The following is a 26052-nucleotide window of genomic DNA, read 5'->3' as shown; positions in this document are numbered from 1 at the left end:
CATGTATTTAATCATATTTTTAAGTGAGCAAACATATTAGAACATAGACTAAAATAGATTAACAGAAACAGATTATAATGAATAAGACTTCAAATTGTATAGCAAATTCTTTGCTTGAAATCAAATACATCAAGCCTGTGATCTGTTGATGTTCTTCTATGATGTTTTTTTTTATTTTTTTATTGGCTTTCACTGCAGTCTCCATCTGTTACGTGTGTTCGGATGAACACCCTTCAGTTTCCTCTTTTGTGGGTAAAAAAACAATTCTTGAGCAGGGGTGTCAAACTCATTTTTGTCGCTGACCACATTGTATTGATGGTTTCCCTCAGAGGGCTGGTATGACTAAGAAACTATACAGTCTCTCACCACCTCATCATATATACACATCAAATTTATGAACTACTTTTGGAATCATAAATCAAGGGTAATGGGTTTTTTCAACTATTTTTGATGTTTGGTAACACATAAATACTTACAATATTTCAACATTATCATATATGACATGACAATTTGAAATTTTATTGCAGATTTTAACAAAAGTTATGGAAGTTGATACACGTAATTTGCCTTCAAGGGCCACCTAAAATCATGCGGTGGGCCAGATCTGGTCCCTGGGCCTTGAGTTTGACACCTGTGCTCTCGCGGGAGCAAGAGAAGGTTGAGTGATAATGTAAAATATCCCAAAAATACACTCCCACTTTAAACACAGAAAAAAAGTACTAACTGCAAACAAAAACAAACTGACTGGATACAAACAAAAACTGGCAATCTCAATCCATAAATAGGAGCTGTAGAGCAAGTTCTTTGCACCTCCACCCCAGCATTTGGTCTTATGGGTTTTATCAGGTAGTAAATAAAATAATTCCAGTTGTAGAAGCTATTAATGTTTTTCCCAATTTTTTTAGGATTATCTTTTGTCGGACAAAGCATTCTAGTTTTATACGTAATATCTAATGGTATCAAACCACATTTCTGTGTATGTTTTTATTTTGGAGTTTTTGTGAGACCATTTGACAAAATAAGTCAGTTTTACCTCGTGGCAACCTTTAGATGTAGTGTTAGTAAGTGTAGTTAGGATTTGTTTGTCATTTTCTCTCAGTATTGAAGTTATTTGTTCAGCAATGATGGAAAATATCAGTTGAAAGATTGGTATTGTTTGCATTGAATATAGTCACACTGTCAAACAGAGAAGTATCCAATGATTAAATGTAAATATCACCTAAAACAGGGATCACCAACCAATTTAAAGCAGAGCTACTTCTCAGGTATTGAATGCAAAGGGCTAACAGTTTGATACATCGTTCTGAAAAAAAAATGATGATGATGATTATTCTTCTTCTTTTTCTTTCGGCTTGTCCTGTTAGGGGTTGCCACAGCGTGTCATCTTTTGCCATCTTAGCCTATCTCCTGCATCTTCCTCTCTAACCCCAACTGCCCTCATGTCTTCCCTCACCACATCCATAAACCTTCTCTTTGGTCTTCCTCTCGCTCTTTTGCCTGGGAGCTCCATCCTCAGCATCCTTCTACCAATATACTCACTCTCTCGCCTCTGAACATGTCCAAACCATCGAAGTCTGCTCTCTCGAATCTTGTCTCCAAAACATCCAACTTTGGCCGTCCCTCTAATGAGCTCATTTCTAATCCTATCCAACCTGGTCACACCGAGCGAGAACCTCAACATCTTCATTTCTGCCACCTCCAGTTCTGCTTCCTGTTGTTTCTTCAGTGCCACTGTCTCTAATCCATACATCATGGCCGGCCTCACCACTGTTTTGTAAACTTTGCCCTTCATCCTAGCAGAGATTCTTTTGTCACATAACACACCAGACACCTTTCGCCAGCTGTTCCAACCTGCTTGGACCCGTTTCTTTACTTCTTTACCACACTCTCCATTGCTCTGTATTGTTGACCCCAAGTATTTGAAGTCATCCACCCTCGCGATCTCTTCTCCCTGTAGCCTCACTTTTCCCCTCGACTTTTCTCATTCACGCACATATATTCTGTATATATACTTCGGCTAATCTTCATTCCTCTCCTTTCCAGTGCATGTCTCCACCTTTCTAATTGTTCCTCTGCATGCTCCCTGCTTTCACTGCATATCACAATATCATCTGCGAACATCATGGTCCAAGGGGATTCCAGTCTAACGTCATCTGTCAGCCTATCCATTACCACTGCAAACAGGAAGGGGCTCAGAGCTGATCCCTGATGCAGTCCCACCTCCACCTTAAATTCCTCTGTCACACCTAAGGCACACCTCACCATTGTTCTGCTGCCATCATACATGTCCTGTACTATTTTAACATACTTCTCTGCCACACCAGACTTACGCATGCAGTACCACAGTTCCTCTCTTGGTACTCTGTCATAGGCTTTCTCTAGATCCACAAAGACACAATGTAGCTCCTTCTGACCTTCTCTGTACTTTTCCACTAGCATCCTCAAGGCAAATAATGCATCTGTGGTACTATTTCTAGGCATGAAACCATAATGTTGCTCGCAGATACTTACTTCTGTCCTGAGTCTAGCCTCCACTACTCTTTCCCTTAATTTCATTGTGTGGCTCATCAACTTTATTCCTCTATAGTTCCCACAGCTCTGAACATCCCCTTTGTTCTTAAAAATGGGAACTAGAACACTTTTCCTCCATTCTTCAGCCATCTTTTTGCCGCTAGTATTCTGTTGAATAAGTTGGTCAAAAACGCCACAGCCATCTCTCCAAATTGCTTCCTTACCTCTACCGGTATGTCATCAGGACCAACTGCCTTTCCATTTTTCATCCTTTGTAGTGCCTTTCTGAATTCCCCTTCAGTTATCATTGCCACTTACTGGTCCTTCACACTTGCCTCTTCAACTCTTCCTTCTCTCTCATTTTCTTCATTCATCAACTTATCAAAGTATTCTTTCCATCTATTTAGCACACTACTGGCACCAGTCAACACATTTCCATCTCTATCCTTAATCACCCTTATCTGCTGCACATCCTTCCCATCTCTCTCCCTCTGTCTGGCCAACCTGTAGAGATCCTTTTCTCCTTCTTTCGTGTCGAACCTAGTGTACATGTCTTCATATGTCTCTTGTTTAGCCTTTGCCACCTCTACCTTTGCCCTACGTCGCATCTCGATGTACTCCTCTCGCCTCTCCTCAGTCCTCTCAGTATCCCACTTCTTCTTCGCTAATCTCTTTCCTTGTATGACTCCCTATATTTTGGGGTTACACCACCAAGTCTCCTTCTCGCCTTTGCTACCAAAAGACACACCAAGTACTCTCCTGCCTGTCTCTCTGATTACCTTGGCTGTCGTTGTCCAGTCTTCCGGGAGCTTCTGCTGTCCATCGAGAGCCTGCCTTAAGTCTTTCCGAAAGGCCGCACAACATTCTTCCTTTCTCAGCTTCCACCACATGGTTCTCTGCTCTACCTCTGTCTTCTTAATCTTCCTACCCACCACCAGTCATTCTACACACCACCATCCTATGCTGTCGAGTTACACTCTCCCCTACCACTACTTTACAGTCAGTAATCTCTTTAAAATTAGATCGTCTGCACAAAATATAATCCACCTGCATGCTTCTACCTCCGCTCTTGTTGGTCACTATATGTTCCTCCCTCTTCTGGAAATAAGTGTTCACTACGGCCATCTCCATCCTTTTTGCAAAGTCCACCACCATCTGTCCCTCAAAGTTCCTTTCCTGGATGCCGTACTTACCCATCACTTCTTCATTGCCCCTGTTTCCTTTACCAATATGTCCATTACAATCTGCACCAATCACAACTCTCTCGCTGTCTGGAATGCTCAGAACTACTTCATCTAATTCCTTCCAGAATTTCTCTTTCAACTCTAGGTCACATCCTACCTGTGGAGCATAGCCGCTAACCACATTATAGATAACACCCTCAATTTCAAATTTTAGTCTCATCACTTGATCTGATACTCTTTTCACCTCCAAGACATTCTTAGCCAGCTCTTCCTTTAAAATAACCCCTACTCCATTTCTCTTCCCATCTACTCCGTGGTAGAATAATTTAAACCCTGCTCCTAAACTTCTAGCCTTACTACCTTTCCACCTGCTCTCTTGGATGCACAGAATATCAACCTTTCTCCTAATCATCATGTCAACTAACTCCTGAGCTTTTCCTGTCATAGTCCCAACATTCAAAGTCCCTACACTCATTTGTAGGCTCTGTGCATTCCTCTTTTACTTCTGACAATGGATCCGGTTTCCTCCTCTGCTTTGATGATTATTATTATGAATGAATTATATTTAACACATTCTGACATTAAGCCTTTTAAAATGAACCAAGTTTTGGTGGCCCTGTCAAAACATGTACTGGCACTGTATATATGATGCAATACATTTGGATTTAATGATGAATTCATATTTATTCTTTATAGTATATGACTCAAGTCTCTTTAAGGAATTATAAGTACAATTATATTCATGGCTGTGACTGTGAAACAACCTTGCTCAAAATTCAAAACTTGATTTCAGATTGTTTGTATTCCGTTACGGAAATCAATATACACTCAGTGCAACTGTAACCCTGATTTTTCTGGATATTTGAGGGAAAAAAATGTACTGAAACAGGTTGAAAACGAAAGATACACATTATAGAAAGACGGATGAATGAAGGTTGAAAACAAGCCAAAATGTTAATGTCAGTTGCAGAAAGGGAGTTGGTCTGAGTGTTCCCGCTGCCCACCCCCCACCTCACCAGTGATGAATTTAACTGCTTGTGTGCACTCATTCTGGCATGTGTAAACAGTGTTGTCCCACAGTTCAATGTCATTCATGGTGGTTGCTACCGAATGGTGTAATTTTCACTCTTCTTTGTAAAATGCTTCAATTCAGCACCAAAAGGTGAACTTGGGAGAGGCCGCCATCTATTCGCTCTGGGCTGAGCAGACATGGTCACAGATTTTCCCAACTGTGGGAATCAAAGTAGCTCCAGGGGTCCCACATAACCAATCGGGGAAAAAAGCCCTGATGCGGGAGGAGCCCATATTTCTGTGTATCATGCAGTGGCCTAGCCAACACTCAGTGCCAAGTTGAACCATATCATGTATGACGTGTTGATGGTAAATATGTCCTGCAATTCACATTACTTCTTGTAGCTAGCTAGCTGCCTTGTTTATTAAAGAACAAGCGACTAATCCAAGTTTGGTTGTCATTTCAGCTGGCCACGTCACAGGGTCACCCCTGAGCCTTGTGTAGTCATTTGGGGGTCCCAAGCAAACACACCTGTCTTCTGACAGGACTCCCTAAAAAGAGCATTAAACAGCTGCAGCTCGTTCAGAATCCTGCAGCACGGGTTGTGACCAGAACAAAGCGGTCAGAGTAGATAACTCCAATTCTTAAGTCTTTACACTGGCTTCCAGTCAGTTTTAGAATCAATTTTGAACTTCTGCTACTGGTCTTTAACTCACTCAGGTCTAATAATACAGTGCAGAGTTGAACGCAAACATGGTGAAGCAGCATTTAGCTATTATGCTACAAAAAATTTCAACAGAGGTGATGTCAGGCCCAACTGTGAGTGTTTTCAAATCCAGAGTAAAAACTTTTTTCTCATGCATTTTAGAGTACTTCCACTTTTCAGTGATATTTCTTGCACTAAAAGCCATTTTAATTGTAGTTTTTCAAATGTTTTTAAGTATGTATTTGAATGCTTTTAATCATTTAAAGTGCAGTAAGGTATGTTTTGTATGAAATGTGCAATACAAATAAAATATTTAATATGCTTTGCTTCACGTCCATGGTTCTGCTAATTTTGATAAAATGGTTGAATGTTTGTTAGTCCTGACAGGTCAGCGGTAGAGAAGAAATGGCTGGTATTCCTAATCACCCTCTATGCTATTCAAGGCACAGGAGCTGATTCAATTATCTTATAATGAGGTTATGCACAATGACTGCTCAACAAACAGAAATTGTTCCGCTCATAAGAATACAAATGTCATCTGTACTGGCATGGCTACAATATAATTGCATCTCTCTTCTCCACATGACAAAATTTTGGACCATCCCATCACGAAAAAAAAAAATGACAATTGGCCACTCATACCGTCACACAGAACAAATTCATATACTGTATGGATTTCCCGGAACGGTAAACCTGAATAATCTTACGAGAAATGATATATTGCACTTGATCACATTGATGAAACTGGAAAAAGATTGAATAATAGTTAAAGAAGTGGGTTGCTTGAGATAGAGACCAAAGAGAATTGAGGGAAATAAGAGAGAGGCACATTTTCTTCAATTCACTTCAATTTAAGCAGTGCAGTACATACTGTAGTGCTCTCTTACATTTTGGCCAAGAGCTCTGCTATCTTCATCCACTGGTACATATGAAATTATACATATTTGTGTGGTATGAAACAATATATGTATACTTTATATACTGTACTTATATTGCTCGATCCCACTCGCTTAAAACCTGTAAATGTATTTTAAGCGTGAGTGAAAATGTAGGTGCATTTTGATTGGCTGTAATCTGTGATATTGCCATGTCGTGCTCCAGCCACACGAAACCATGGAAATCATGGAATAGTTGTTCAGCCCAGCAAACTGCGTGGGAGTTCACTTGAGTTTTACCGCATCACTCAGTCTGCGGCAGGCTTTAGCAAGAACGTCATCATTTTACTACAAGAATCGGGACAGTTGAACTGTGCTGTACACTCTTAGAAGCCGCCATCCGTTTCTAATTACAGTACATGGGCTTCCTCTAGAGTTGATCCCCTCATCCTTACACTCTTCTGTGGTGTGTTGTTCAGTCATCTAGAATAGCATTTGTGAGTTCTTACTTTAAACTGACAAGTGGGGTTCCCTTTCAATTGCTGTTCTAATTTACCTGAAAAAGTGTTCAACGGGTTGGAATTGTTTTTTGCTGGCCAGTGAAGTTACAGTATTTGTAACCAAAAACTGTGGTGTATAGAGGTAATTACAAAATAAGATACACAAAGGCGTAATAAAACACAAATACATAAAGTGCTCCACAATTACAAAAAAAAGTTTTATTTAACAAATCACTCTTCTGAGTACTATTCTAGCTGCCACGTTGGTAACTGATTTAGTTTAATCTTCCTTTGATTATTTACCTTGGAAGGTAACTTGCTGAAAACAAGGGCTATTGCTCATATTGTATATGTTTTGAATCAAATGACAGTCAGTTCAATCAGTCCATAGCTTTTTTTAATTTAGTCTTTTAAGGTACTATGTCTATCTGCTTCACATTCAGATGTTACATCACTCTGACTCAGTCTCTACACTTGACCATGAGTGGAGCTCCAGCAGGGCCTGCAGGAACGGGGAAGACAGAGACAACCAAAGACTTGGGCCGAGCGCTGGGCATCATGGTCTATGTATTTAACTGTTCTGAGCAAATGGACTACAAGGTGAGTCACTTAAAGCACAGAGAGCCTTTTACATTTCAACTGGTGTGTTCACTCCAATCCATGCTGTGTATCTTTCTATCTTTGTCAGCAGTATGCTATGCATATGTCATTCAAGGTGTCGACCATCTTCCCGCCCCACTCTTTTCATCTTCCCTCTTTTCATCATTTTTTCTTCCCCCCCTTTGGATGAAGCGCTGATTTGCTCCTACCTGACAGTTATTTCTTTACTGAGCCTTGTCAAAATGCCCTCCCTGCACCCTGACTGCAACCTGATTTATTATTCACTCATGTATACTCTTGCACACCTTCTGCATATAGAGTGGTCAAAAGAGGTATAAACATAATCTTGCAATCCCGCTGCCTCCTGCTTCCTCAGACAGGTGCATCATTACAGTATCCAGGCATATAGCACCCCTGGTTGTACACATCCCGGCAAGGTGTCAAAGAGAAGTGCTAATATACTCTGGGTGGAAAACAGGCCCTACAAACTGGCATCAGAGCCCCACACTGTTGCTCATATTCTCTTGTGCGCTCACATACTCACTCATGTGCTCACGAGTTGACTCAATCCTCCAGTCAGCTCTGTTTTGGGTCAGGGAAGGATTCCTTTGGCCTGTAATTGGCGAAAAGTCAGCTGCCTCCTTCATCTTGGTCCAGCTACTCCCTAGAGGACCATTCTCTACTCAGAAGTTGTTGGTAGAAAATGTGGATGGGAAGCCTTCCAACCGCTTATTTTGCTTTCACTATCATGTTTTATTAGAGTGACTGGGGTTTGTATTATCCACTTGTTTATGCGCTCCACAATGAACTGACATCGGCTCTGGAGTTGTAATATCAAAGCTAAAATCACTTGAAACTGGGCGCTGTCTTGCTGAGCTTCACATACTAAAAGAGGTTTTGTAAATTGCACTGATAGGAAACTTGCACAGAGATGGGCAGTAGTCGTAGCAATACAACTTTGAAGATCTCAGCCACTTTTTCACAGGGTTTCCACTTAAGCAATTTTAAAAACAAATGTAGTATGTTTTGGACCATTTTCCTGTGTTCCTAAGTGAATAATGCAGGAATGAAACGGTGAAGCCTGTTCTGCAGTCTTTTGCTGATGTAATCATTTAGCGAGCCATGAATGGGTCTTTGGTGCCACTAAGTATTATTGCACTCCATTGAGGGAAGTGAGATTTGAGCACCATCAATCCCCTTGTGCCCTTCTCAGGCATTTTTGTACCTTTTTTTTTTTTTGTGGATTCAGTAATGATTGTTTGTTTTACAGCTTGTGGCATGACATTCATAAAGTAAATGTTATTTCAAGTGATTTTTTTTAAATGCTGTGTTTTCTGCTTATTTTAGTCCTACATGTCTTGCATTATAATCTGTTTACACATTTTGTCTCCTCCGGACACCTTGGACAAGTTATGCATGCATACATGCACTTAATACAGATGTTATTTTTCAGCTTTTTGTCACAAGTTGCTTAAGCAATATGAGCATTGCTCAAAACTGCCAAAAATAAAATGTATTTAAATGGTTTAACACTTTAAATGCAATATATTATTATAATTAGTGGTAGTAGCAGTATCTGAATTATTGTGTGATAGTGTGATATTTGACATTCCAATTCCCTAGAGTCAGTTTCTGTAGCCACCGGGGATTGGATTGCCAAGATCCTTTGACCACCCCCCAGGACACCGCATGGTGTCCGGGCTCTCCCTTAGAGATGTGGTGAGAAGCTCGGTCATCCAGGAGGGGGTCAGAGTTGAGCCCCTAATCCTCCGCATTGGGAGAAGTCAGATGAGGTGGATGGGGTACCTAATTCCGATGCATCCCGGGCACCTCCCTGGTGAGGCACATCCTACCGGTAATAGACCAACGGGATGACCCAGGACACCGTGGAGAGACTACGTCTCTCGGCTGGACTGTGAACGCCTCGGGATCCTCCACGGAAGAGCTTAATTAAGTAACTGGGAAAAGGGAGGTCTGGGCATCCCTCCTAAAGCTACTGCCCCTGTGACCCGACCTGAATAAGCGGTAGAAAATGAATGAATATACAGAACATTACTGGGCTTGCTTGGCATCCGCCCTCTACTTTGGCCTATTTTGTTATCTGTCAGTTGCTGCTCATTGTTCAATTGCTCAAATAAAGTGAAATAAAACAAAATACCAAATTTAAATTATTCTTTATAAAAAAGGGACAAGTTAAATATTGTCCAAATAATGAAAAGCTATGTAGTTTTTATATTTGTATCATTTTTATTATTTATTTATGTTGTTTTTTTGCGGTCCAGCTTCTGACTGCATTGTCACTGTGCAACCTGTCTGTTTGTCTCCTTGGTTATCTTTTTGTTCTGTGCATCAGTCCTGTGGAAACATCTACAAAGGTCTGGCTCAAACAGGCACATGGGGCTGTTTTGATGAATTCAATAGGATCTCAGTGGAGGTGCTGTCTGTGGTGGCTGTTCAGGTAAGAAAATGTCTTGTTGTCACATCTCAAATTCTGTTTAATTCCAATTCAAATTAAGTCTGTAAATCAGGAGAAATTGCCTTTGCGCTGCACCACATTTATTTATTTCCTCTCAATCTTGTTTATGAAAGTGTTTTTCTTAATTAGCCTAAGGTTAAAAAAAAGAGCCTGTAAACGGATAATTGGCTCAGGTGTGAGGGAAACCCACATCCCACACTGCACCTTTGCACCAGCGGACTTAAGTGTAGTTGAAAAAGTCGGTGATCTTAGTTGAGTGTGGGAAAACTTGCTTACATGTCTGCAGTATTGAGTAATTAAACACCCCCCCCCCAAAAAAAAAAAACATGCATAAATAATATCTAATCAATACTTTACTTAAATCAACATTTTATGTCAATATGTCTTTTAATGCAACCTTAGATTCCTTTCAGGTGAATTTTCTCAAAAAATCTTTTACATACTCTTCGGGATGCTTCCATCCATCCATCCATCCATCCATCCGACTATCATGGTGGCCTGGGATTTGTTCTAATTCAATGCACTCTTCAACTCAACTGAGTTTTGGGGTTAAAATCTCTGCTCCAGCCTTCCTGTTTGGGGTTTTCATGTTCTCCCCATACTCGTGTGGAATTCTCTTGGTACTTGACTTCCCGCTATGTTCCAAAAACATCGATGCTGTTAACTGAATACTCTATTTAGCCTAAAGCTGCGAATGTTTGTTGCAATTGACTAGCAACCTCTGCAGGGTGTAGCACCCTCTGGCTCCAAGTTAGTTTGTCTCCAACTCCAGCCTACACAAGTCCCTAATGTGAACAAGTGGTATGGAAAATAGATGGCTGAGACTTCCGGGGACTGTCGGTGGTGGGGAGACAGGGAGGACCTCCCCTGTATGGAGTGCAACTGCAGTACTAGATGCCCTATGTCACTGATTTTGTTTGTAACATTTATGGACACAATTTTTTGGCAGAGCAAGGGCGTCATCTTGGTCGGATTTGGAGGCGTCAGTGTTGAGTCTCTACTTTTTGCGGATGATGTGGTGCTACTTCAAGCTGCCATCTTTAACTGTGTGGCATTTGCATTTCCCCCCATCTTTGCAAAGGTTTGCAGGTGTGTTTTCTGGCTTCATTCCTTATAACACATTCTGTTCATTGAAGACTAAATTGTCCAAAGGTGTTAATGTGAGTTTCAATGTGTGTTTGTTCATATGTTCCTTGTGACTGACTAGCAGCAACAATGGGGGTTTAGGTCTCTTAAAGGAAGTCATCTTACAAGGCTCCAGGCCCCAGCTCACAAGTGAAATGGTACAGAAAATGGATGGATGGATGAATAAATTAATGTTATATAACCCTACCTGCTAATCCTGATTTAATTGAAAATATGGACACCTATTGCATTTTAGCCCTGGATTCTCAAATTTTTTGCTAGATATAATTGTGTGTTGTGTCTTAAAATAAGAAACACTGGAACTCAATTGACGTTGTTTCCTGTTGAATTCAGGTGAAAACCACATATGACAGTGACAATTGACTTATTTGTTATGAATTCTGTTATTTATGTGGAAGTCATTCAATCAAGCAATTGAAGTAACTGAAGCAAAATGGTGTACATGACCAAATCAACTGCCCGTCCATCCATTTTCTGAAACACTTATCCTCACAATAGTTGCAGGAGCGCTGGAGCTGGTCCTATCTATCTTCGGGCGAGAGGTGGTGTATACCCTGAACTGGCTGCCAGCCAATTGCAAAACAAACAACCATTCACACACACACAATCACACCTAAGGGCAATTTAGAGTCTCCAATTAATGCATAATTTTGGGATGTGGGAGGAAACCAGGAGTGCATGGAGGAAACCCACACAAACATGGGGAGAAGATACAAATTCCACACAGGTGGGGCCGGGGTTTGAACCCAGTCCTCAGAACTGTCGTTTCACCGTGCCACCCTCAACTGTGCCATTGCTGTCCATTATTTTTTTTTGTTTTCAGCAACAACATGAGTTCACCAATGGAATGTTGTAAAACTCCTCCAGGCAGCATTGCCACAATGTATCACAAGGAAATTTAGAACATTCAGAAATGAAATCTTGAAAAAAAAAAAATAATAAATAAATAAATGAAGCGTTCATTACCATAGTCAAATATGGCCAAATGCCCATCACAAGTGAAAACAGTTTTCCTCTGAACATCAGTACCAGCCAATGTGGAAAGTCTCGGGTAGGTTTTCAATCTTCCATGCTCTTTGCCACAATTATCCAGTCAGCCCCTAGTCTTCACCATCCTCCACTTCATCCACTGAAACACAGAGAAGAACCAGAACTATAACCGCATTTGACCTAGCTAGCCCGTTGGAAATCAGGCCGTGTCTGTGTTTCAGCTGATGCTTGCTGTTCTGTCATTGCACATTCTGCAATCCTGCATCAAAAGAAGCCTTTCTGTGCCGTTGTGGTCTCACGTGCATTCTTATCCTGCCTTTGTCCGTTGTGAAATTATTTTTATATAAGTGGAACACTGTCATGGAAGAGCATATGCAGGACAACTGATAAAGATGCTGATTAGGATCGTGTTGATAATGGTGATGATAGTGCTCCTTGGCCCGTGGCTCATTAGTCACTGCTCTATAAAACAGTCAGTGCTATGCCCTTGCTTTTCTGTTATAGTTGCAATGAAAGTCAAGCAGTCTTCTCTTCAAGACCCTGCAAGTGAGCGTGGAGAATTTTAAAGAGCCACAGAAATGACTAGGTGTTGCAAGGTTTAATGAATAATAAATCACGGTGCCTTATATGTGGAGAAGTAAACCTTGAGAGAGAAGCATCAAACCTGTACTGTGACAGTCGGCAGCCTGTTTCACTGCTTGGCCAGCATTAGTGGAGCCTGCTACACACAGCAAACTCCGACCATAGCGAGCATAACCCGGCACAACTAATCCATCCTCTTCAAGTGGGAACAGCCACCATCACAGGGTGACATCCTCCATTACCAGTTGGGTCTGCTGTGACGCAGGTGGTGGGCTGAGTGTTGAATTTAAAAAAAAACAGATGCCAACAGAGCACCACCAGATGTGATATGAAGATTAATTGGGTCAATTTGAACTTAGTTTCAGCCAACAGGCTTGTGCTGTCAATATTCTAAAGGCGTACCGCACTAACTGTATGCAGATTTTTTCTTTTTTTTGTGTGAATAAATACTTTTCTCCACATGATTTCAACTTGTATTTTTTTATGATTGGTCTTTCTTGAATGGTCCCATTTTTGTGTGAAACTGGAATACACCCATGTTGCACATTTGAAAGATCAGCCATTGTTTTACATGGAAACTAAATCCTTGAAAGTAACAACCTGATGAGCCATCTTTGTGAAATAAAAAAAAAAAAGATTAAGCACTTTTGTCAGGTTTTTAAAATACTCAATAAAAAATGGAAAAATAATATTAATTACTAAAGTACATGAGCTGTTTCCCAGACTGCTCTTCTCGAGAAAAAAAATGATGCAGATTTAAATACCATTGTAAATTTGAAGACTTAGAGAACCCCTCACAATTTTGGCCTGTATGAGCTTACTTTGCCAGATATTATTGTATAAAATGTCGATTAGTCGATAAGAGAAGGGGTTCCGAGAGTAGGAGGCAAAACACAAAGTTTGATGAAATATGTTGGGAAATAATTAAGCTCTAGTTTTATTAACCAATACCAAACAAAACTATTCCCCAAAAAGCAATTTTTACTGACATGAAAAATTTCCTCACCCGATTTTCAAATTTCTTGGTGGGTTGTCTTCAACTAGAAGTGGGCATGTCAATCAGATTCAGTATTTTGACAGGATCTTCTTTTCGGGAGGTATCTGTGCCCTTGTAGCCTTTTATAGGGCACGAAACGTAACTTGAATAAAATCAATGCTCCAAAACTACCTGCAGGCAGGAGAACTCTGTGTGTATCAGAATATAAGATTATTTAAATACCATCCAGTGAAAATAGAGTATACTCCATTGAAATATAATTATGATAAATAGTACAGGAACTCTCTAGGGTTACAATTTATAATTTCTTTAAAGTTTAATGAGTAACCACTTGAATGTGATGCCTTAGTTATTTCCTTGTTTCAAGTTGACCAGGAGTGATACTATCATTTCCCATAAAAAAAAAAATAAGCCCTGCAGATGCCCCAGTTCTTCATTTTCTGCTTCTCTTTTTCCTGTCCTCTCCCTCTTGTGTTAATATGACTGAGTGATCTGTTGCCGAGTACTCATCCGTGAAGAGATGTTCCTCATCTTTCCAGCTGTCAACTTCGTTACACTCTCCTACCATACTAATGTTAAAGTCAAACTACGCTTTTAAGGAAAGTATTAAAACCCCATGGAAGAAAAATATACATACAGCTTTGGGAACTCCTAAAAATTATAATTTCTCAGACTTTACAATTTATAGGTACTATACTGTGTATATTTATTTCCTTGAGCCGTCACCTTATCGTGGTGGAGTGATTTGTGTGTCCCGATGATCCTAGGAGCTAAGATGTCTGCGGCTTCATGCCCCTGATAGGGTCACCCATGGCAAACAGGTCCTAGGTAAGGGATCAGAAAAAGTACGACTCCAAAACCCCTATGATGAGTACAAAAATTGGATCTTGGTTTCCTTGCCCAGACGCGGGTCACCAGGGCCCCCTTCTTGAGCCAGGCCTGGAGGTGGGGCTCAAAGGCGAGTGCCTGGTGGCCGGGCTTGCACCCATGGGGCTCGGGCGGACAAAGCCCGAAAGGGTAACATGGGTGAGAAGGGGCATAGGGGTCCGGGTGCGAAGTGAGTTGGGCGGTGGCCTTGGCGATCCAATCCCCAGCTACAGAAACTAACTCTAGGAACATGGAATGTCACCTCTATGGCAAGTAAGAAGCCTGACTTGGTGTGTGAGGTCGAGAAGTTCCGACTAGGTATCGTCAGAGTCATCTCTATGTACGACTTGGGCTCTGGCACCACTCCTCTTGAGAGGGGCTGGACTCTGTTCCACTCTGGAGTTGTCCACAGGGAGAGACCCCGAGCGGGTGTGGGTATACTTATTGCCCCCCGGTTCGGGGCCTGTACGTTTGGGTTTACCCCGGTAGATCAGCGATTAGCCTCCCTCCGCCCACAGGTAGGGGGACGGGTCCTGACTGGTGTTTGTGCTTATGCACCAAACAGCACTTCAGAGAACCCACCGTTTTTTGAGTTCTTAGAGGAAGTGCTGGAGAGCGCCTCCTCTGGCGACTCCATCATTCTGCTGTGGAACTTCAATGCCCACGTGGGCAATGACAGTGAGACCTGGAAGAGCGTGATTGGGAAGAACAGCACCCTCGGATCAGAACTCGAGTGGTGACATTATTCCCAAATACAAAGTGTTGTCAATTTTTACATACTGGTAATTTTCCAAACAAAAATATGGCCTTATTTTCTAAAGGTTTGCATATACAAATGCATGAATTTGCTCCATTCATTTTGTGTCTTGGAAGAGTATATTGTATATACAGTAAGAAGATTTGGCACGGAAAGTGACTATATATAGAGAAGATGATATTTTAAAATACTATTAGTTTTGGTCACTTTAGGTAAAGTCATCAAATTTATATTGGAAATAATAATAATTTTATAGCTTAATAGCTTGATAATGCTAAAATGAGTCCAATTTGACCTGAAAGTATCTACCTCGTTTAATAAAATTACATCTGATAAAAATAACCTACAAGTTTCATTGCATTGTCATATTTTAAATAAAAATGAGATTCACAGTCATTTTTCTAAATTACACAATACTAATGTTTTAACTTTGTGAGACTACAGGAACCAATTTTTGGTGGAATAACCCTGCAGCTTCCATGCATTTTGGCATGTTCCCCACTAGTTTTTCATAACAATGAGAAATAGCCAGGCTTTGTTTGATGTCTTGTGAACATCCATATTTCTCTTGATCATATTGAAGAGGTTTTAATGCGCTTCAAATCGGATGATCTGGGTGGAAGGACTGGGTCATCGTCTGCTATCATGCATGTAGATATGTTGAATGTAATTAATGTTGGAGTGATCTCTCAAGTTTCCCTCAGCTAAATTCAATCATAACTACAACATGAATTCTAAACTAGTAAACCATGTTGTCAGTTGCGCACATTTTAATGGATTTTTTTGTAAAATGTTTGAAGTTGTCTGATAAATTGTGTTATGCTGTGCTCTTGCCTGTAAGCAACATTTATCCGGTACATGACTTCATGTGATTGCTTTCTTGTCTCTTTTGATATTTTGATTTCTTGAGGAAAAGTAGTTTATCAAACATTAGAAATTACATATTTGTTGTAGTCTAAAAGATTCTGGAGATATCAAGGCTTGATATACCTGCAAATTATTTTCAGGGAAATGTGGTATTTAACTAAATTACAATTTCAGCCTTGCTACGAGTACCTTGACAATAATTCCAGTGCCTATAAAAGGGTAAAAAGGGATCAGTACTGGACTGGTGGACCCAGGGAGTGGTACTGATGGGATGGGAGGAGGCGCAAGTATTTGCGACCCGCACAACACCATTTGCTTTAACATAAACATAACATAAATTACATTACTTAATTACATTTATCCAAATGCGTATAGCCTATTTCAAAATACATACATTAGACTAAGTAAGTGAGGCATGGCTATTCTCTTTATGTATATTGAGCTGTACTTGTCTGCTTTGTACTATTTTGCAGGTCAAAAGTATTCAGGATGCCATCCGAGATAGGAAAGAGAGGTTTAATTTCATGGGTGAAGACATAAACCTTTGCCCCACTGTGGGCATTTTCATCACGATGAATCCTGGCTACGCTGGTAGGACCGAGCTTCCAGAGAACCTTAAGGCTCTTTTCAGGTCAGTATAATAGCTGCCGGATGCACTGCTGAAGGCTGCAATTTTCTCTATAGTGTACACACATTGTCCCTGTGGATAGTCCTTCCTATGTGTGTCTATTCTTCATCAACAGTGCCACCCCAATATCAGCAGGCCCACTTGAACTATATTGAATACAGACATCCAAAGAAAAATCAACTTGTTTCAAGAAAATTACCTTTTCTAGAATTCGATCAGACAATGCACGCGCCATTAAAAATGTGCAATTTAATCTTGTCGCGGGATGTAAGTATCTAAGTGATCTTATGTTCTAGGGTCTTCTTTCCATTTTTTCACAGACCATGTGCCATGGTGGTGCCAGATTTTGAGCTGATCTGTGAAATCATGTTGGTGGCTGAGGGATTCATTGGTGCCCGGGTCCTTGCTAGGAAGTTTATCACGCTCTATACACTGTGCAACGAACTTCTTTCAAAACAGGTAGTAAAGAAAATACATCGTACATGGGACATGATGACTGAAATCCTGGTAATTATCCTTCAAAGATGAGTTAGGAAACTGTTGAAATTTGTTTTTGTTTGGTGGTATTTTTTTTCAACTGTGTAACTTAATTGTCACATTTGGGGGCCTGCCGGAGGATTTGAGTTCAGCTTTATAATTAGTGAAAATTGTAAAAAAATATCCCACACTGCTGATAGATAGTCACAATGAACATCAACACAGAAATTATTTTATGAGCCACAAGCATATTTTAGGACTAAATCTCATTAGTTCCATTCCAGGTATATTGCTGTTTTGTGTGCCTAAAATAAATCTGATTATTTGACTGTCAAGGATATTGCGTCTAGGCTTTCTCAAACACTGGTTTTGCTCACAGTGGTCACGCATAAAGTCTCCTCTAAAACCATCAAAGTACTGAACCCAATGCTCTATTTTCACTGTAGCCTGACACACGTTTGGTTTAAGGTCAAAAGATGAATAAAGAGATCAGAAAATATAGAACCTTTTGTTTGAAAGCTCACATTCCTCATGTGAGCAAATGTTGTGCAACTTTTGATCACCAGACATATTTTGCTGCATTTTGTCATGATCCTGCTGCTCCAGCCCGGGCTGTGAGGGTGCCCGCATGGTTGCGCTGATTGGGAGGCGCACACCTGCGCCTCATGCGGGCTGATTATCCTGTTTATTTATATGACCCCGATGACGACTGTTGCGGGCCAGTTCGTTGAGCTTAATGTCCCGTTCGAGTACTCCCGTATCCCTGACCGACAACCCGTGTGTACCGATCTTCGCCTGTTCTCCGACCAACCCCATAAGCCTGACTCCTTTGACACTTCTGCCTGCTTTGATCGTTCTCCTGTGTACCGACTCCTGCCTGCCCGCTCACCTTCTCTCTTCGCCCGACGTCCCAACTACCGCTGCTGCACCTGACTGCCTGCCCGATCCCCGACCATGAAATAATAAACGTGTCTCCCCGAACTACCTTGCATCGTCCGAATCCTGCATTTGGGTTTTACTCCCGTTCTGATGGGTTGTGACACATTTTTTTTTTCTATTACATTAAATGTTGGACTAGTTCATTCACATTTAGATTTGGGGTTTGCTTTTGAACACTGCAATTAAACTTATACTCGAGTGACTAAAATGGAAAGCAGAAAGCTGTCTGGGGTTCAAAAAAAAAAGCCATTGTGATGCTCAGAGAAGATGGAAAATAAATCATAGCTATTATACAAACATTGGCTCTCGCCTGTACCATCATTATGACTGTCTTGAAAAAAGAAAGAAACCACTTGTGTACTTGGTAACACGTATTCTCTAAACGATTAAAGGAAACAAAAGTAGGTATTACAATCTACTCTTTTGAAAAAATATTTTGTACCTAACTAAAGAGTCTACACCAGAAGATTCACTACTTATGAGCAAGAAAAATAGATAAGGCTGGAATTTGCCAAAATTCACAGAGACAATTCATATATTCAGCGTCATCATTTCATGTTCTTATGAGGTAAAGATAAAGATATTCTTGAAGTTTAAAATCTTATAGATTAACTAGTGATGAGAACGAAAGGATCTGCTCATGATCCCCAACATGCAAATACATCTGGGAAACTGAATGAGGCTACGGTCATGGGTTGGGTTTGCATCTTTTTTGTTGGGACAGGCTCATCAACCTTTACCCATGAACAACATGATGGCATCAGCAAAATAAACCCAGCTAAACATGTCAAGAGCTCCTTGATTATGCAGAAACATGCTGTTCCAATTATCACTGCCAAAACTAAAACGGGACAGAAGTTGAAGTTTTTGGACTTGGACTACGTTTGATCCTCGAAAATACTTGACAACCACATTAAGCCTTCAGTGTGGCTAAAATTTTTTCAAATGCGTCGTCACAGGACTGACTAGCTTGCAAGTGCGAGCAGTGATGCCCGTAACACGTTTTACATAGTACAAACTGTAGGCATGCACACACACATGGTTGCTTTCATGGAGCATAATCGGCAATATACTGAGAATGCTGTGCTTGTTTACTTTTAGGAACTCACTGTATTGTGTTGTAATGTTAAGTCTGCACTACGTTGCTGATTCAATGTGGCTTCAATGACAGTAATACTTAAGTTATTGCTTCATGTTGATTGTGTGGCATACATTACCAGGTAATGGGGATGGTTAAGCTGTCTATTCTTTCTTCCTCTGAAGGACCACTATGATTGGGGCCTCCGTGCCATCAAGTCAGTACTGGTGGTTGCCGGTTCTCTAAAAAGAGGCGATACCAGCCGAGCTGAGGACCAAGTATTGATGAGAGCCCTAAGAGATTTCAACATCCCCAAAATCGTGACCGATGACCTGCCAGTGTTCATGGGGTTGATAGCTGACCTATTCCCAGCTCTGGATGTACCCAGGAAAAGAGACCTGCACTTCGAGAAGCATGTGAAGGAATCTATTCTTGACATGAAGTTGCAGGCTGAGGAGAATTTTGTGCTCAAGGTACAGTAAATTGTATTTCTTGACTGCATGCTACATTGGATTGGATTATGTGTGAAACAAATTCAAAATGTACAAGAGTGCAAGGTGTTTGTCAAGCCAAGGACATAAGAAAATGCAATCACAAGTTGTCTGAGAAGCAGCAACAAAGTCCCTTAATGGGATTTCGTCTTTAACAATTTAGAGAGATATTACAGTTGTGGCACTTTCATTCAGATTTATCTTGGTTCTCACCAAAAGCTGTTTACTCCTCACCCTAATCCTCCGATGAGAAAGGGCCATTAGTGTCCAATGTGTCTGAGGTTCTGGATGAATTGCGGAAATATTGCAAACACCAATGTTTGTGTGCAATGAGGATTCAGGTGCCTCAATTGCTGATTCCTTTTGTTATATTACCTACTAATACGCACACACACAGGTAATGTAAGGGACCTTATGTCAAAGACACATGAACACAGGACTTTGAGAAATAAGCGCTATTTGCCTCAGGTCAAATAGATACGGAAACCACGTAATAACACATCGTCAAGGGAGCCTAGGGCTGCACCATACAACTTAACCCTGGCAATGTGTAAGACAACCACAAAAAAAAAAAGAAAAACAGGTAACAAAGTGAGGAGAGAGAGAGAGTGAGAGACAGAGAGAGAGAATGGCAGCACGATCAATAACAACCATCAACCCCCAGAGCTTGAACTTTTACTGTCTTTGTTTGTGCAGCCAACCTTTTGATTTCAGGCAACATAGGGGAAAGCACCAAGGTGAGAGAGGCTGCATGCCTTTAGCATGAGCCCGTGCTAGCAATAGTCCCTCTCACATCAAAGTAGTAATCAGCCTGGGCCTTTGAGAACGTAAAGCCACCTGGGCTCTTGCTGAATGGAAGGGGATGAGGAGCCCTGAGGAGCAACGTCGATGGCATTGATTGAGCTCGCCATCTCTATGTTTGCGGAGAAATGGCGAAGAAATTCCTTTTCATTCTCTTTCTGTTGCACATGCATGAAGTTTCACATCCGAACACTCAATCAGCAGAACAATTCACAAAATGTTTTTCAATATAATGGTTAAGTTCCAAACTTTTGACAATTTCAACCCTTTTGATTCTGTCCAGAATAACGAAGAAAATAGAGTGTTCTAGCTAGTGTTGTTTTGTACATGCATGCATGTGGGTGTGCATGTGTCTGTGTATGTGTATATATTTATCCATCCATCCATTTTCTTCACCGCTTATCCTCACGAGGGTCACAAAGAGTGCTGGAGCCTATCCCAGCTGTCACCCGGCAGGAGGCAGGGTACACCCTGAACTGGTTGCCAGCCAATCGCAGGGCACATGAAGACAAACAGCCACATTCACAATCACACCTAGGGGCAATTTAGAGTGTCCAATTAATGTTGCATGTTTTTGGGATGTGGGAGGAAACTGGAGTGCTCGGAGTAAACTCACGCAGGCACGGGGAGAACATGCAAACTCCACACAGGAGGGACTGGGAATTGAACCTGGGTCATCAGAACTGTGAGGCCAAAGCTTTACCAGCTGATCCACCGTCCCGCCTGTGTATATATATATGTATTTTCGTTTTCTTTTCTGTTTTCCTCCCGCATCCCAAAATCATGGATTAATTGGAAACTCTAAATTGCCCATAGGTGTGAATCTGAGTGTGACCGTTGTCATGCCTCCTGCCCGTTGACAGCTGGGATCCCTCATGAGGATAAGCAGCTCAGAAAATGGATGGGTGGATAACAATATTGTTTCTAAATAATTTATGCATGACAGTTGAAATGTTGGATCACTTCCGAGTAGTGAAATGGCTGTGGTGGTATTATATTCATGATATCGAATTCATAATCAATAATGATACGTTTTTACACAATTTCCACAAAACTATGCTTATTTTTACTTTTAAATTTCCCTCCCATCAATTCAACATTTAAAATGCGCTTCTTCTACGAAAAAATCACATTAGAAAACGACCTCTGGAACGAATTAATTTTGTAAATAGAGGTACCACTCTAATTAAAAGTCACAGTTATTGCTAATATGAAACATGAGGCTTATCGCTCTTTGTTCCCCAGGTGTGGATTTGAGGCTTCCTTAAATATGCGTTGCGAGTTTAAAATCAGATATTGATTGTTCCCACTAATTGCTGCAGCATATGTTGACCAACTGTTTCCAGTCACTGGCATCATTCTACTAGTACACAGTGCGCTGTCTTGTGTCATCAGAGTAGCCTGTCATTATGTTCTAAATGATTTTCATTGAAAGCCAAACTATGAATGCTAAGTAGATGAACCGGTGGTCGATAATGTGTTCCATAAATCAGTACCTGAGTCTATTCTTAGTATATGTCTAGTTGCACCAAAAAAGCTTTAGTCATTATTGTTATAAAAAGCTTTGTTAATACTTAATTCTGTCTTTTGTGCAAGGTGGTGCAGCTGGAAGAGCTTTTGGCCGTGCGTCACTCAGTATTTGTGATTGGGAATGCCGGTACAGGAAAGAGTCAGGTGCTGAGGTCACTGCAAAAAACCTACCGGAACATGAAATGTCGGCCCATTTGGGTAGATCTTAACCCAAAAGCTGTGACAAATGATGAACTTTTCGGAATCATCAACCCATCAACCAGAGAGTGGAAAGACGGTAACCAGGAATTATTTCATCGAAATGTTTGTTAGAGCTGAGGTTTTTTATGACTTTTTTTTTTAACCAAAATATGTATTTTGTATATCACAGGTCTGTTTTCTTGTATAATGCGCGAACTGTCCAACATTACTCACAGTGGGCCAAAGTGGATCGTTTTGGATGGAGACATTGACCCAATGTGGATTGAGTCACTCAACACTGTTATGGACGACAACAAGGTGTGTATGCTAATGACACTGACTTTACATTTAAACTATACCATTAGTAGGAGTAGTAACTAGTAACCTATCTTAAACTGGAGAAAATGACAGTGAAACATGTAAAGCAAATCATAGCAAATATGTTTGGACACGGACTTCAGTACAATGTACTGTATGTGCGTATATCATGTATAAATATCTTACCTTCTTCTATTAGGTTCTGACGCTGGCCAGTAATGAACGGATCCCTCTAAACTCAACCATGAGACTGTTATTTGAGATCAGCCACCTTCAGACCGCTACTCCTGCGACCGTATCCAGAGCAGGTATTGATCTTGTTGAATACTGGGCACTTCATAAGAAGCTTAAAGAGAACGCTTAATATCCAAACTACAATCGGAAAATTAACAAGACTTGAGATATAAGGTTCCTAATCAGTTTTGTCATTACAGATGAAACAAAATATCAGCAGTATTAGTATAACCATCCAGGGGTGGCCAACGCGCAGCTTTAGAGCCGCATGTGGCTCTTTTGCCTCCTTTTTTGTGGGTCTCGTGAAGACACGAAATCATATCAAAGTTCTGCATATGTGTGTGCACGTGCGCTTTACTCCAGTTCATTAGGGTAATTGTGAGCTAGCGTTGCTTGCGTTTGTTATGGTATTTGTGTGCGGCTCTGCTTGAGTTTATTACTGTTGGTTACTGGTACTGTGACAACAAGCTCAGTGTGTGTGTGCGTTGTGCATCCCCGTGTGAGTGAAATGAAACTGCGCAAAAGGAAAGATGGTAAGGAAAAAAAAAATGCGTGATGGGGACTGGCGAAATTGGATTTATTGTTCCCGCCACCCAGGTAAGCTGTGTAACCAGGGAAGGAAGAGTTAACCCTGAGCAGGATGTGACTCTTCATCTCTGACTGGTTGCTGGGCCACCCCTGATTCCTATACAATCAATCTCAGATTCAATAGCATTCAAAATAAAATAATTACAGTGTGTTTAGCTGCCACACTATTAAGCTATCACTCAAATGTAAAGGGAGGTCACAAATAATTTGCACCATTAGCATGCAGATACTGTTTTTCTTAAAAGGGTTTTCTTTCTTTTTTCCTGGGTGATTTCAAGCCTGATTCATCTTTATTATCAATTCAACTGCAGTGTCTATGGTATAGTAATGAATAAACGTGCTGTAAAACTTTAGGCAGTTACTGTCATACTGTACGAAGATACTATGTGTAAATATGATTTTGAATACAACTTAAGCGCCCATTGGTACTGTCGGGACTCATGTTGAGATTTACAATTTCACTGGTGTGAAATAAATTCTCGTTCATGCTAGAACAATTAAACAGATGAACAAAAAACTGATGATCAACAGCAACAGTTTTCTTTTAGCATACATCCAATTAAGGTGCAGGTAAATAATTGCTCCATGAATTAAAGCTCCAATTATCCCTGTCTCGCTCCAGGAATCCTCTACATAAACCCAACAGACCTAGGTTGGAATCCGTTGGTGTCCAGCTGGATTGATGGGAGGGAGGTGCAATCAGAGAAGGCCAACCTCACCATTCTGTTTGAGAAGTACCTCCCTCCCTGCCTGGATGCTACCTGGAGATTGAGGTAAGACATTGGCCTAACAGGTTTTAATAAGTATAACATGGAAGTCCTGTATTCCATTTCCATATTCCATGATGTCAGCATGTGCAAGAGTTGGTATGTTGAACTCAAACAAACTGACTCACTTGGATTCTCTTTGTACATAATAAAAACAGAGGCAACAATATTTTGCTTTCAGGCCAAAAATATCAAGAATATCACAGTGTTGTCATGTCAAATGCTATATACAGGGGTACCTCTACTTACAAAATTAATCAGTTCTGGAAATCGTAACATGAAGGTGAATTTTTGTGAGTAGAAGCGCTTTTTACATGGAAATGGCCTAATCCGTTCCAAGATCCCCAGCCCCCTCCCGCCAAAAATAAGCATTCTAGCATCAAAGAATAATAAAAAATTATGTTCATTTACCTATGGTGTTGGGTGACTACGTAAGAGAAGGGTTAGTGACAAGCAAGAGGCATCATGGGGTACGGAGGAGGCAAACATTTGACAGTTTGGAGAAAACATACGTATGAATGGACGCACGCACACAACTTAATTCCACTAAAGATTCTTGGGGCCCATGGTGAAGAAAGGTGAATACACTTGCAAAAATACAAACGAAAAACTCGCTAAAAAGTTGTAGTTTGCCTGGTGTATGAAATGCGCTATATTCCAGTGAATACTTTTGCTTTGCTTACTTGACATATTACCACAAGATGTTACCACAGCCGCACCTGAACAAAACAAGCAAACAAAAAATAGCGAATAGGTGACCTTTTTAAGCAAATGTTGGAGGATGAGAAACCCCCCCCCCAAAAAAAAAACAAAAAAAAACCAATGAGATTAATTTGAACACGTCAATCCTGAACTATAACTATGTCACATAATTTTGCTTGTCCTTCAATCTGATGACATTATAGTATCTGTCTGATTTGCTTTGTTTTTTCAGGTTTAAAAAGATCATCCCTATCCCTGACCAGAGTATGGTCCAAATGCTTTGCTATTTGCTTGAATGTCTGCTAACTCCAGAGAACGCCCCACCTGACTCTGCAAAAGAACTCTATGAGCTTTATTTTGTGTTTGCTGCTATCTGGGCCTTTGGGGGAGCCTTGTTCCAGGACCAGGTGCTACTCATGCATCTACACATCTTTAAAATAGCCCAAGTGTTTTTATTGCAAAAAATATTATTCAAACCCTTATGTCTCTTATGCAACACACTTTATTTAATTGCAAATGTATTTTAAATTGAAGCAAAGATAGACCTTGAGGAAAATGAGAGTGCCATGTATGCAAGTTAGAAGCTAAAACTGCTCTCTCATTGGACAAACCTACGCAACTTTGTTTGCTCAGCACAGATGCATTTAAATAATAATTGGTTTTATTGACTGGAATGTTGGAAGGGAATACAGAAACACAGCACCAAGTAGTTCACCGGAAAAAAAAGGCAGGGAACTGTCAGTCAGAAGTTGATGAGGCTACCATACCTCTCTGTCTGAAGCTGACAAATAGATGCATAAGGCTGTCATCTCTCATTTTTTGCTATTTAACTGCTATGGCTGTGCCTCTTTTTTTTATTGCTGCTTTTATGTGTAGTCTGGTTTGTATTCACATCTGATTTGATGAAACGCATGGATCCATATCTGCTATATAGCACTGAGAGATTGCCATTTTAGGATATTGAGTGAATCTTGTGTCTCTGTGTGAATAAAGCTGGTCGATTACAGAGTGGAGTTCAGCAAGTGGTGGGTGTCAGAGTTCAAAACCATCAAGTTCCCATCCCAAGGCACCATCTTTGATTACTACATTGACTCTGGCAGCAAGAAATTTGAACCCTGGTCCAAAATGGTTCCCGTGTTTGAGATGACTGCAGACACCCCACTTCAGGTACTAAATACTATGACAACCTAAGATATTGGCCCAACAGTGGCAGAAACTTGCCTAAATCTTTCAATAGGAGATTTTTTAT

General features: G+C 40.7%; 1 protein-coding gene across 5 annotated transcripts in view; it reads left to right on the top strand.

Moving 5' to 3' along the window:
- The window catches only part of dnah9 (dynein, axonemal, heavy chain 9), a 226294-nt gene that overhangs the window by 95908 nt on the left and 104334 nt on the right, over positions 1-26052 (top strand). For 3 of the 5 annotated variants that reach the window (XM_061810317.1, XM_061810318.1, XM_061810319.1), the window contains 11 exons: positions 7232-7388; positions 9742-9846; positions 16544-16701; positions 17019-17157; positions 19378-19665; positions 22081-22291; positions 22385-22512; positions 22712-22820; positions 23957-24107; positions 25036-25210; positions 25797-25970. In XM_061810317.1, the coding sequence (XP_061666301.1) occupies positions 7232-7388; positions 9742-9846; positions 16544-16701; positions 17019-17157; positions 19378-19665; positions 22081-22291; positions 22385-22512; positions 22712-22820; positions 23957-24107; positions 25036-25210; positions 25797-25970 (1795 nt within the window). Of the gene's footprint in view, positions 1-7231; positions 7389-9741; positions 9847-10814; positions 10954-16543; positions 16702-17018; positions 17158-19377; positions 19666-22080; positions 22292-22384; positions 22513-22711; positions 22821-23956; positions 24108-25035; positions 25211-25796; positions 25971-26052 lie in introns of those variants that run through there. The other 2 variants (XM_061810320.1, XM_061810321.1) reach the window with 2 other exon arrangements.

Source organism: Syngnathoides biaculeatus, chromosome 22 (assembly GCF_019802595.1).
Source record: "Syngnathoides biaculeatus isolate LvHL_M chromosome 22, ASM1980259v1, whole genome shotgun sequence".
Lineage (NCBI taxonomy): Eukaryota > Metazoa > Chordata > Actinopteri > Syngnathiformes > Syngnathidae > Syngnathoides > Syngnathoides biaculeatus.
The sequence above is the reverse complement of the archived record's forward strand: the minus strand, read 5'-3'. Positions and strand labels throughout refer to the sequence as shown.